Source organism: Syzygium oleosum, unplaced genomic scaffold (assembly GCF_021117445.2).
Source record: "Syzygium oleosum isolate NSW1041296 unplaced genomic scaffold, Sole_v2.1 Sole_v2.10, whole genome shotgun sequence".
Taxonomy (NCBI): Eukaryota; Viridiplantae; Streptophyta; class Magnoliopsida; order Myrtales; family Myrtaceae; genus Syzygium; species Syzygium oleosum.
Window position 1 is genome coordinate 9484365 of NW_026607494.1, and position 13022 is coordinate 9497386.

At 39.5% G+C, this 13022-nt stretch overlaps 2 protein-coding genes across 3 annotated transcripts; one reads left to right on the plus strand and one right to left on the minus strand.

Annotated features, from left to right (window-relative positions):
- Window positions 1–2570: 2570 nt before the first annotated feature.
- On the plus strand, window positions 2571–7548 carry LOC115685581 (single-stranded DNA-binding protein WHY2, mitochondrial). 2 transcript variants are annotated; one of them, XM_030610657.2, is made up of 9 exons: window positions 2571–2792; window positions 4026–4077; window positions 4737–4858; window positions 4961–5058; window positions 5153–5248; window positions 5391–5485; window positions 5743–5816; window positions 6491–6579; window positions 7201–7548. In XM_030610657.2, the coding sequence occupies exons 2-9, from the start codon at window positions 4043–4045 to the stop codon at window positions 7315–7317; spliced, it is 726 nt and encodes a 241-aa protein (XP_030466517.1). In that variant the 5' UTR covers window positions 2571–2792; window positions 4026–4042; the 3' UTR covers window positions 7318–7548. The 2 variants fall into 2 exon arrangements, with proteins under 2 accessions (XP_030466517.1, XP_056171491.1); XM_056315516.1 differs by lacking the exon at window positions 2571–2792 and adding an exon at window positions 2835–2886.
- Window positions 7549–8334: 786 nt separating this feature from the next.
- LOC115685580 (pentatricopeptide repeat-containing protein At3g58590) lies at window positions 8335–11460 on the minus strand. The gene has a single exon (XM_030610655.2). It carries the CDS (start codon window positions 11329–11331, stop codon window positions 9121–9123), a length of 2211 nt encoding a protein of 736 aa, XP_030466515.1. The 5' UTR covers window positions 11332–11460; the 3' UTR covers window positions 8335–9120.
- Window positions 11461–13022: the final 1562 nt, after the last annotated feature.

The window sequence follows — 13022 nt, forward strand, 5'->3', positions numbered from 1 at the left end:
AGTTTTCGATGGTAAGCATACGGCAAATAATATTTATAGAATGATTAGGCAAATTTTAGAAGAATATTATTTGCTTAACAAAAATTTTTCAATTGGTTTTGATAATGCCGCGGCAAATACCGCTTCAATTGCCGATTTAGAAAATATTTGTAAACCCGCTTTTGGTGGAAAATTTTTTCACGTTAGATGTGCTTGTCATGTTTTAAATTTATGTGTACAAGATGGTTTGAAAACTCTTGATATTTTTCTTGAACCAATAAAAACGGCGATTCAATTTTTATGGAAACATCCCCAAAAAATGAAAGAATGGGGTAAATTTTGTAGAGAAAATGCCAAAAGGCCAAAAAGATTTTCAAGAGATGTTCCAACTCGTTGGAATTCTACTTTTCACTTTCTTAGTGAATCTTATGAATATAAAGATTTATTATGTGCATTCATTTCTAATAATATACTTCAGATTAATTTATACCCACAAGAGTGGGGTATTTGCAAAAAAAATTTAGATATTTTAAAGGTTTTTAATGATGCAACTTATACTTTATCCGGTGTTTATTATCCTACTACACATTTATTTTTAGTAGAGTGTATTAATATTGTCGGAGTTTTTGAGGAATATGAAAATGATATTGAATTACAACATACTATAGTAACAATGAAAATGAAGTGGCTACATTATTATAGCGAAATTCCCATTATTTATTTAGTTGCTTGTGTTTTTTATCCGCGTTGAAAATTAGATGGTTTAAGTGATTATTTGCATACGTATTATCAATGTTTACATTATGATATGGTAAATGTTACAACCATACTAAGTGAGGTTAAAAACGTAGTAATAGAATTATATAATGAATTTTATACTAAATATAATTTAGGTGATATTGGATCTTCTCAATCTACCGAGACACAAAATGAGAGTACATGTAAAATTAGTAGAGGGTACCAACTTTTATTACATAGACAAAAAAAAAACAAAAGGGAATAATAGGAAATATTTCTGAATTAGAGATTTATCTAACCGTTTCCTTTGAGTTCACTGAATCCGAAGGTAGTACAGGTTTTTTAATTTTGGATTGGTGGAAGAGGCACACAAGCCAATACCCAATCCTTTCTCTTATTGCAAAACAAAATTTTGCAACCTCTTGTTCCACAATTGCGGTCGAACAAGCATTCAGTGTCGGAGGTAATATTTTGGACGAACATCGTTCAAGATTAGCTCCAGAATCAGTGGAGACTCAAGCTTGTGTCGATGATTGAACGAAAGCTCAATACCGACAACAAGAGATAGATCGGAATAATGAATCCGAATTCTTTAACGACGGAGATACCACCAGTACCGATACCGCTACCGGAACCTGAACGGGTAGAGACGATTAAGGATAAAAGAAGTGTTGGAGTTGGCAAATATTTCGGGGACCCTTGTTTCTCATACCGGGCACACCCACTTGAGCTTAGGGAAACCGAAGTATAATCCGACGACATGTGACCCCTGCGCATGGAATGCAGGGGTTCGGATAGGCTTAGGTTTTTGGGTCATTTTAGGGCATATATATTGTGCTCCTTTTTTTTTTTATAGATCATTGTAACGAATTGTAAGGCGCTTAATGATAATTTATTAAGTTCAAGCCCCCTCATTCTCTCTTTTTGTCCCCAAATTTGATTACGATTTACATTTTGATTACAATTTATATTGAATAATTCATTATTTTTTTATTTCATAAATTTTTTTTAAAATTTTAAATTATGAACCGGAACCAGCAGGAACCGGAAGGAACCGGAAGGAACCGGAACCGGAACCGGAATCGGACCGGAACCTGCTCGGAACCGTCCGGTTCCAGTTCATACATGGCCAGGAACCGGCAGTTCCTGAACAGTGGCCATGTCTAATCCAGGGTCAACCCTGGACCAATGCTCACCCCTAGTCCCTAGGGTGAAAATTCGGTTCCCATCCTACGTGGAGCAGGGGCCAGGGCTCGAGCAACCCCGAATGAGCACATTTTTCAAGCGAGTCCTTCTCGGCGGGATTTGCATTTGGTCGATCTCTAATCGATTGCAGAAAAGCAAATTAAGTAGAATAAGGATGAGCACGATTTAGTTTGGTTTGATATGGATAAAAACTTAGCTAAAACTACAATAATATGGTTTGAAAAAGTTCAAAACCAAACTGAACTAAGGATCCGTTTGCTTGAAGGAAATTTATTTCTTGAAAAATTATTTTTCGACTTTCTGGTATTTTGATGATGGAAAACTAATAGACATACTGAAAATGTTTTTCATGAATTGAAAATAACAAGCACAAGAAGGAAATCACCTTTCTTAACAATCGTGAATTGATCAAAGGTTGAAGCTATTATCCAAAGATAGAACTGCATTATAATGTAACAACTATTGCTGCAACACCAACTTACGCATAGTCTCGCATTACGACAGAACTCATAAAAACAGTTCGATTCGGTGCAGTTTGGAAAAAAAATAAATTGAACCAAATTGCCAAATTTCGATCGGGTTCGATTCACAAACCAAAATTTTGAAATTACCAACAATCCATTCTTTTTGATTTGGCGATTTGAATCGAATTATGCTCAAGAGCTTAATTAGAAAAAAACGAAGAAGTTGGATTAGAGGATGAAAGAAAAGCCAAAACCCTAAGAAAAATGTCAGCTTGAATTAAGCTCGACAAGCGCGCCCGGGGCTAAAGGTCTCAACTTTGTCACTCTGGTTAGCTGAAACGTCGAGTTCGAGAGTTTCAATCTGTGCTTCCGGGCTTCCCATTTCTTCGATCCGAGAGAAACTGAGTAAGGCATTCTTCGTGGCTTCACTCTCATCTCTCTCTCTATCAACCTTTCTGCTATATGATTCGTGGTTGCTCGACGGAAGCTGTCGATATCGGCTTGTGCGCTCGATTTTTCTTATCTACTCGGATCGTGCTCTCCATTCTGCAAAGTGGTGTTTCAATTTCGAAAAATTTGATCTGGGAATGGAGTTTTAGGGCCAAAGGTTGAATCTTTTGTTTTGAGAAACGAAACCCAGATGGCTAAATCTTTTTCTCGTATTTTTTTTTCGCGGGGGTCGATAATGCTGGAGAGACCATGTTGGCTCAAATGGATTCATAATTTTTTTTTATCTGGGAAATCTTATTTTTCTCACTGGCATGGGTTCTCGGAGTTGTGGGAAGTTTCGTACATGGTACGTGACTCACATGTGAAGATTGAAAAAATTTTGCCTGACATTGAAGGAGAATGGGTTACTGGGGTTTTTGCTTGTTTAATCTTGATGCATTATGGTCTTAGTGTGTTGGGAAATCTTAGTGCTTTTTTAGAGAGTTTAGTCCTCTTTCGCATCGTTGAAATGTCGACTCAGATTCCATTGGTGTTGGGCTGTTGTCAACTGTGTCGAGGCCGAGTCGATTGCCTAAATTTCCAGTTGGTTGTTACTTGAAATCTCATTGCACCACTTGATTGTCTCATGCTTTAAATTCTTCAGCTGGAGATAATTGATAACTTTGTTGCAGTGCTCATGTTGATTAGCTAGGTATTCGATGAGTTCAGTCTTTATCCTTCTGAACTTTGGAATTTAAAACGTAGACTTAACTGTGCCTTTGCTTGCTATATTACTTTCATAAAAATGATTGAAGCAAGGTTTTAAGGTTCTTCCCTATGCCCTCCTCTTTTTCAATCTAAGAAAAGAAAATTATGGAGTAGTGAAGTTATATGGGATGAACTTGCATGCTCAATGACTTACCAAGTCCCATCATCTCTGAACTGTAAGCTCTGTGTTTATGATTTTCAGCTCGAGTATTTTCTCTGATTTTGTAATTGATTTTCTCACCAAAAACTAGAATTTTTATCTTTCAGCAAAATCAGTGAACTTGTGTTACTGATGGAAGTCCACACTTTGATATCATCTTGTGATCACACAATATTAATGATCTCTCAATAAATTTACCAATACTCTGTTTGTGTTTGCTGTTTGAAATGTTTATACCCATTATATATGTGCTTATTTGACTTTTTAATGTTCTGTTGTAGGTGTGCCCCTGAAGTTCATGGATCATATCAGAAGAAAGCTATGGAGGATCGGGTATCATGCTTGAAATAACAAATTGATTAAGTGGGACTTTATATTTACATATTCTTTTCTTGTTTAGTCGGTGTTTATTTCCTTGGTCTTGTAAATTTTTAGTTGGTGTGCTGTTCTTTTAGTTGTTATTTGGAAGTTTGTCTGATGATTTAAATTAATGGTGTCGGTTTCATTTTGAAAAGATGATATACATATTTAAACTTACTCGATGCATGGAGTATTCAACTACTGAGAGTGTTATTACTAAATCACAATTGTCAAGCTTATGAGCTCAAGCTTGTGTATGGCTTGATGAAACTTGAATCGAGTTGAGTTGTGCTTGGATTATTCAGTTACCTAGTAAAGTTGAGCTGGGATACACACAAAAATACTCGTAAGTTTGGTATGAGTTGAGTGGAGCTTATGTTGAGCTGTATGGGCTTGGTTAGGAGTTAGAATTGTAGTCTGGTTTAAGTGCTCTATATGTATAGAATTAATAGACGGGTGGCCAGGGCCCTTAGAGAGTTTTTGCACTTTTCTTTTCCCAGTTTATGTCATTTAATGCCCGTATGGTGCAGAGGATGGGTAGTCTATCGACACTTACCCGGCTTTGCTAATGTTTAGCTTGTCCTGTCATTTAGCAACGCATTTTGACTATGGAATTGTCTGATGGTGAATAGGATGGGATTGTCTAGAAGAAATTTACTCGGGGAAGCTGTGTGTTGTAGAGTTTCTTCATTTAGTCACTCTCATATTTCCCAGGCTGGATATTCCACTGTAAGACAAAATTTTAATGCCGCAGGTATTATATGCAGCTTATGGGCATTACTAAGTGCTCTCTCCCCTCTCAAGTGATGATTCAATTGTTTTCCTCATTTCTTTAATGTGCATACGGAATTTGCAGGAGGTACTGTAAATCGAATATTTGCTCCATATTGTGTGTATAAGGGGAAAGCTGCACTCTCTCTGTCCCCGGTTCTCCCTACTTTCAGTAAATTGGAGGTATGTCTGTGTTCCTCGTGTTCATTAGACTATATCATGAAAACATGTGGTAACCGCTTTCTGTTTTCACTATATTATCATTTGTATCTATTAGTCTGGTGCTGGTCTTAAGGTCGATAGACATGGTGTCATGATGTTGCGATTTTGGCCTGCTATTGGTGAACGCAAGTACGATTGGGAAAAGCGACAGGTAAGCTTTAGTCCGTTTATCAAGTTCATTTTCAATTATTCTACATGAAGTCTCTTTACAAATGTGCTTGATGATACGAAGAAAGAAATGCGACATGCATGGTATGTCTGACAAGAATTCTGTATTTGTTGCTTTTCTACAGCTTTTTGCTTTGTCAGCCACTGAGATTGGATCCCTCATAAGTTTGGGTCCAAAAGATGCCTGTGAATTCTTTCATGATCCTTCAATGCTGTCCAGGTTATTAGACTGACTTGCTTCTGATAGATCTTTAAATGCTTCGCCTTCCTCTAACTTCATATGGCTTGCCATTTTTTTTTCCTCTGGCTCATTTTATTTTCCCCTATTTCTTTATTTATTTTTTAAATGTTTATTCTACCTAGAGTTTTTACTGTATGTATGCTTGAGTTGCAATAGTCAGGTCTCTTTGTAAATTGGAAGTCATTACCAACTTTTGTGTAGTACATGATGACATTGACAAGAAATGCTTCCTGCAGCAATGCTGGTCAAGTGAGGAAGAGCTTGTCAATTAAGCCTCATGCCGATGGGGGTGGCTACTTCATTTCTCTGAGTAAGTACTGTGTTTTTGTGGTTCTAGAAATGGTAAATTTGCAGCCCTTTAATATTGTGTTTGTTACATTTTGATAACCTTGTTAAGAGCTCATTTGTATGTAGAATACTTTTGTTTCTATTTTTCTATCATGATCTTGTAACAGCTAGTTCTAATTTTAGTTTGGATACCTAACTAATTCTCAACTAGTGCAATGTACTCACCTTTGCGCCCCCTCTCCCTAGTTCCCGGTTCCGCATCTGATGTCAACCTCTTGAATCCACCTTCATATGTAGTGTTTTTCTGTTTCTAGTAATCCACCTTCTGTTATTCTGGCCATACTTATTTTTTTGGTCAACCTCCTAGCCATACTTCATTGCCACAATTTTCTTCTAAAGACCATCATGCTCAGCATTAAAACACCATAGCCATTCTGTACGCTAAAATTCCATAGCAATTTGCCAGATAGAGCCTTATTAAAAAGCAACAAAAATTAGTTCCCTGGCCCCCATTATAGAAAAGTTGCTTGATCGGATAGGTGTTGTTTCCTATTGTTATTTGTAGCTTTTGATGTTTGGAATTTTAAATTTGATTTCACGAAGTAGCTTAGATCTTTAAAAATTGATAATGTGACTATCTATTTATTTTCTTAAGTTGATTGGCATGTGCTTGAATGTGAACTGTCTCACTTGCAGGTGTTACCAACAATATTCTGAAAACGAATGAACGATTTACCGTACCTGTTACAGCTGCTGAATTTGCCGTCATGAAGACAGCGTGTAGTGTATGTCTTCACTTATGATCTCTTTTTTCTTTATGGAAATGGTAATTGCGTTTTATATTTTAGCATCTAGCAATTGACTAACTGATTGTGACAGTAACTAGTTCTATTCCGTGCTATTGTTCTTTTTCATATAACTTCTATTGATTAAGCGTCTACAATGTTTTGGTACATTGCAAACTGTTAATAACAAGGAAAATGGGGAGAAGGAAAGGTGGGGGTGGGGGTGTTTGGAAAAGGAGAGTTTTCTAATTGCCAAATGGGAAACGATAGCAGTCCCTCCATGGTTGATTAATAACATGGCTTGTAAATGATCCTTCCGAAGGCTTTTTTGTTTTAAAACCTAGATCAGAACCTCCTGTAAGCTGCACTAATTTTCTGCTAATGCCTATTACAAGCCCTCTAAAAATAGTTAAAAGTTGCTCAGCCTAAAGGATATTTATGATTGCGTACGGTCAAGACTGGAGAAGCATATTTGTTTTAGTAGCTGCTCTCCTGTCTATATGGGTAAACAGGCCTAGTGGCAGTTTGAAGATTTGAACGAGAGCACCTTTATGTCTTCCAATTGTTCTTTCGTCTTTTCTAGTCTAGGAGCATGTGCTTTATGAGAGTCTGGTTTTGCAGTTTGTTTTGCCTCACATCATGGGTTGGGACCGGTATACCAATAACCGGCGGAATGGAGCAGATGAAAGTCTCTCGAAGGTGGATAAACCACTTCCGGATCTGGAGTGGGATAAATGAATGCTGAAATGGTGGTTTCACCATTGCTTGAAATACTGTGCAACTTTTTGTAAAAATCTGTGCCTACGGTTGCTTAGCTCCATTTCTGGGTGTCCTACAATGTGTCGTGAACATGTATCTCTCCCTGGTATCTTTTGGAGAGCGTTCTAATTATCTGTATTCGGTTGAATTATGACGGACCACTTATGTTGCAATCCGGTTGTCTGCCATGAGCTTTCATTTGTTCCTTTAGGAGGCTTCTCAGAAACTGTTCGTTGATGATTCCGTCTTAATTTGCCAATTGATCCATATATATGGCGCAGATGAAAGCTCCAACCTTGTTTTCGTAGCTTCCCAAAGTACTCAAATAAAATGATCTTGTGCCCAGAAATTCCAATTTATAGATGGCTTCTTTAGCTACGGAATTGATGCATGGGCAGTGGTTGTGTGCAGTGCTCCTGGGGCGCCTCACTTGTCGGGTTGAAGAACCTGGACTGTAATTTCTATGGCGATGCATTCCTTGGGTTCCATGATATTATCATGAAGATACCTGAGAAGAGCAAAATCCTGTCTTGCGCACCGATAATAACTGGCCATGGTCGAATGCTAAAATACACAGGGATGAGGGTTGGTTTTAGTAGATACAATTACCATTGTCGTTCTGTTCCTTTGAGTGTGGCGTAATTTTGCCTCGTGCCTCCCGTTGCCATAGGCCATACGAGTACAAAGCCCAGAATGGTCCTTCCTATCTTTACAATGCAGTGCTCTTCCATTTTCTTTGAGGAGCCTCCATATGCCCACCAAAGAGATCACAAAAACGATACTTAGAACCACAAAACTGGTCATCACCCTGTTACCGCGGACAGTTTGTTGCGGGGTGTTTCCATTAATAAGACATGGAAAAGGCCGAGTTTTTCAGTTTCTCAGTTTTCTTTCTGCTATTAGGAAAACAAAAATGCCTTTCGGGTCAAGAAGGACGAGATCGCTAATGTAAATGAAGCAATGATATCGACTCACGTCATAGTGATACTCTTCGTATGATTCAAAGCTGCTCAGAATAACACTTGGCACAATTGCACATGAGTCAATGTACTTCAATTACTTTGGAAGCTGTAGGAATTGAGAAAGTCGGACATAGTAACACATTGTCATGCAATTCACCATCTCTCTTTCGGTGCCTTTGCACAAACCATTTACCCTCAGTCATAGTCACCGTCCAAAAGTCTTCCTACCACCTATTCAGAATCCGATTATTTCTCCAGGTACAAATATGTTTTTCTAACAACACCGCCGAATTCACGGGGGCATTGCCTTACCAAAGGGTGGAGATAAGACGAGTTCCCTTGATGTCCAGATTACTAGCACCCTGTTGAATTGCTCATATTTCGGTCAGGACAGAGAAAGGATGAATACAGACTCTGGCTCGGCCACGAACTGGTAGATGGAGTGAAGGTGGCTTGATATAATATCTAGATGCCCAAGTTGCATGTCCTTCAGGGCGGTCACTTTGGACCAAGACAACCGAAAATGGCTGAGCACCTTCAGTTAGTCTAGTCAGTCGAATGCAATGAAGAACAACTTAACCGGGTATCCAAATAAAAGATAACTCTCACTAGTTGTGCAGTTATATTCATCTGCATATTTCCACATCTTCCGAGAATTAACACCACTTCATTGGCCTCGTTGCTAACCTCAGCGGCAATACTCTTCTACCAATGATATTCTGGTGGCAGGTGGATGATATGACTTTAAGTTATTGAGGTTGCATGCTTTGGACTCAACAACCTCAGTATGCATTCTTTGGAATACATGAGAATTCGATCCTCACTCTGCTAGCTCCAGCACTCGATTTTTATGCAGCCTCTTGCAGCCCTCAAGGAAACTGCGCCAGACTAGTGCGTTTGGTGGGAAAGGCATGCTCATAATCATTTCCTCTGCTTCTTTAAGACACCCATTTTTGGCCAATAAATCAACCACACCGTGGTAATGATCCATCTCAGGTTCCACCTTGTAATAAGTTTTCATTAACTGGAACAATTCCAACCCTTCTCTTACTAACCCGCCATGCCTGCATGCAGTAAGCACTGCTGTAAAAGCAATACCATCAGGTTGAATACCCTCTGATTCCATCTCCCTAAACCTTTCTAACGCATTATTGGCATAACCATTCGCTCCAAGAGCAGATATCAGCACGGTCCAAGAGATGATATTTCTATCCGACATTTCGTCAAAAGTTTTGACTGTGCTCCCGATGCATCCACACTTCCCATACATGTCCATAAGAACATTGCACACAATCGCGTCACAGCAACTAAAATCCGTCTTTATCATCAGACCATGGACAGAACTCCCAGTAGCAAGGTTGTAAAGCTTACAGCATGCAACTAAAAGGCTAACAAAGGTGTACTTGTCTGGTCGAACTCCACACATGTGCATGTAACTGAAAAGCTCAAAAACTTCTCTGTAATTACCACTGCGAGCGCAGGCTTCAATTACTATATTCCAGGACACAACATCGGGCTCTTCAAGTGCAGAGAGCAACTTCAGCGTGTCATGGAACTGGCCAGTTTTGTTATATATTCCAGCAATGGCATTGCTAGAAACAACAGCAAGCCGTTCACCAGGAGCAGTTACAAAGGCCAAGGCGCCGGATATGAGTCCATTCTTGGCATATGAGGTAATTAGAGAGCTCTGGACATAGTCATTACATTCATAGCCCATTTTTGTAATCAAGCAATGAAGTTGCTGTAGCTCTGAAGCATATGATCCTTTGAGAACAGCAGAAAATGAGAACTCGTTTGGTTGGAACCCCAATCTAACCATCTCTTGCAGTAAATATAGTGAAGTAGATGAGCTTTTAGTTGCATACCCGGATATCAAAGCACTCCAAGACACCACATTCTTCTCACGAATTTCATTGAAACAATGATGCGCAGCTTCAAGATTTTCGAACTTAACGTAAAAGTCAACCAAAGCACTACCTATAAGAACATCAGACTGAAAAGCATTTCTAATGATCTTAGCATGCATAAACTCTCCATAAACTTGGACTTCAAATCCAGTACAAGCATTAACTGTACTTACAAAGGTGGCTTGGTTAGGCAATAGCCCGTCCATGGACATTCTACTAAAGAGTTCTAAAGCTACTTCAGGTTTTCCAGTCTTTGCCAAGGCCCCAATCATTATATTCCATGAAACAACATCTGGAACATGCAGCTCCTTGAACACTTTCTCCGCCAAACATACAAATTTGCATTTAACATACATATTGATTAACGAATTCAGAACAGAGGACACTGAAGAGAGTCCTTTTTTCATCACAAGACCATGTATCTGTTCTCCCAATACCAAGTCTTGTTCACATGAACACCCCGACAAGATGCCCATGAAGGTGCATTCAGACAAGGCAAAGTCTTCTCTCATAAGATCTCGGAATAAACAAGCACAATCTCTGGAATATCCATGATGCCCAAACAAAGTCAGCATGGAGTTCCAAGTCACCAAGCTCTTCGAAGGCATATCTTCAAAGACCCCAATGACATCATCCAAACAGCCATGCCTCCCGTACAAGTTCAACAAAGCAGTCCCCACAAAAGGGTCGGCATCAAGAAGCCCATTCTTCATCCCGATCCCATGCAGCTGAGCCCCGCAGCTCAAGCCCAACGCCTCGCAGGACAACACCCCAGCCAACGAGTGCTGGGTCAGGCCGAACCCGCGACCTCTCATCTCGGCGAAAACAGCCAGAGCCTCCTCGGCATCCCCCCATCGACCGCACGCGGCAATGACGGCATTGAACGACACCGCGTTCCTCTGGGGCATACTCTCGAACACCTCGCGGGCGGCGGACAGTTCGCCGAGACCCGCGTACAGTGAGACGACATTGTTGTAGAGGAAGGTGGGTTGTCTCGAATAGGGTCCCGCCGTGATGGCGAGCGCATGGAGGATCCTCGTCGCGTCGAGGGAACCGCTCCTCGAGCACGCACGGGCAAGGTCGAGGAGACGCTTGTGTTGGACAGAGACGCCATTGAAGCTCATGCGCGAGAACGAACGAGAGTTGTGTCACTACTGACTCGCGCTATTTGAGCAAAAGTTTGGGCTTTAAAATGTCGAATTTTATAAAAATATAGAAAAGATGATCAAGCCCATTGACTGTTCAACTACTTGTGGGGCTTGGGCCTGAAATTTTTCTCCCACCATCTTTTTTTTTTTTTCTTGTGTGTTTTTCCATTAATCAAAAGGGGCATAGCATAATCTCGATTAGTTAATAATTGAGGGAAACGATTTGTTTTTTCGAAACCGCTACGGCCGGAAAAGGGTCCGAGCACGACACTTGGAAAGATCGGCCCCCGGATTCGTTATATTAATTGTGACCGATGACGAACTGATCGTGCGGATGACAGGACGGGGATTAGGTGATAATCTTGATTGGGATTAGGATGAGCTTTGATGAATACAAAAATGATTATTGAGGAAATAAAAATAGGCCACCTTGATTTAAAAAAAAAACCCCCATTTGATGAGATCAACATAAAAATTTCAGAGTGCTTTTCAACACAATCATGCATTTGCGGGAAAATCTTTTTCTTTTTTTTTTTTCGCATCACCCTGTTGCAAAATTTCAATCATTTTAACAATTCGACTAATTTGGTATCTAATAGACAAAATCTACATATTAAAGAAAAGGGTGAAATCAGTCGAGGATTTTAGACACTTTGCAATTATTAAATCCTTAGAGAAAAAAATAAAAATAAAAGTGATGTCAATATGGTCGACCGACCAACTAAAAATTGTTGCTTTCAATTGTTCCAAACATAGGTCTCCACCATTTTCTCCATTGGCAGAGAGAGAGAGAGAGAGGGTGCTGATTTCAATACAGATCTCCTGCGCAATTTCAACAGTTTTCTCGTAAAATTCACTGTTCAATATTATTATATAATTCTAACAAAAATAATAATAATAAAAAATAAATCGAGATCAATTATGTCGGGCAAATACACAAAATTGCTTTTTTGTGCGAGCATATATTCCAACATCTCTTCCGATAGCCCAAAAATTTATTTCTTTATTCTTATTATTTTATTAAAAAATAAAATAAAAATAAAATCAGAAAGAATCCAAGAAGCTTGAAATTGACGTGACACATAAGTTACTTCCAACACACATAATTATTCAATTTTAAAAGTTCCTCTGTCTAAGGACAAAGATCACATGGATTTGGACGGATTCGTATCAATCTTAAGAAACACACATGTGATGTGGACCATGTAAACATACGCGCAAACAAACTCCTCAAATGGACCTATGGAAAGATTTCATAACTAGTTAACTAATCAAAATCCGACATTAGGGTTCGAAAAGTACAATTCGACTAAGCCGAGGGCGAAATTTCATGACAAAAACACAAAACCGACCCACTTGACTCCTCGGTAACTCGCCACGTAGAAGCTCGACGGGCGAACACGGGAGGCCAGGTACCATGTAACGGAATGGCTAGGGCAGAAGCCGAGCATGTATGGAACCGGACCTTTCGACCCGAGAGATAATGAAAGATACGGCGGGGGGAGTGCGACGAGAGCATATTCCTCGGCAGATCGGGAGAATTTTGTTCTTCCTCCTTTTTGCCTTTTGGTAGGCATCAACTTGGGGAGAAAAGGTTGGGGAGGGGGCGCACGTTGGGTTGGGGAATAACTTTTTTTGGTTTTGGGATCAAGTGGAGCAACTTGAAG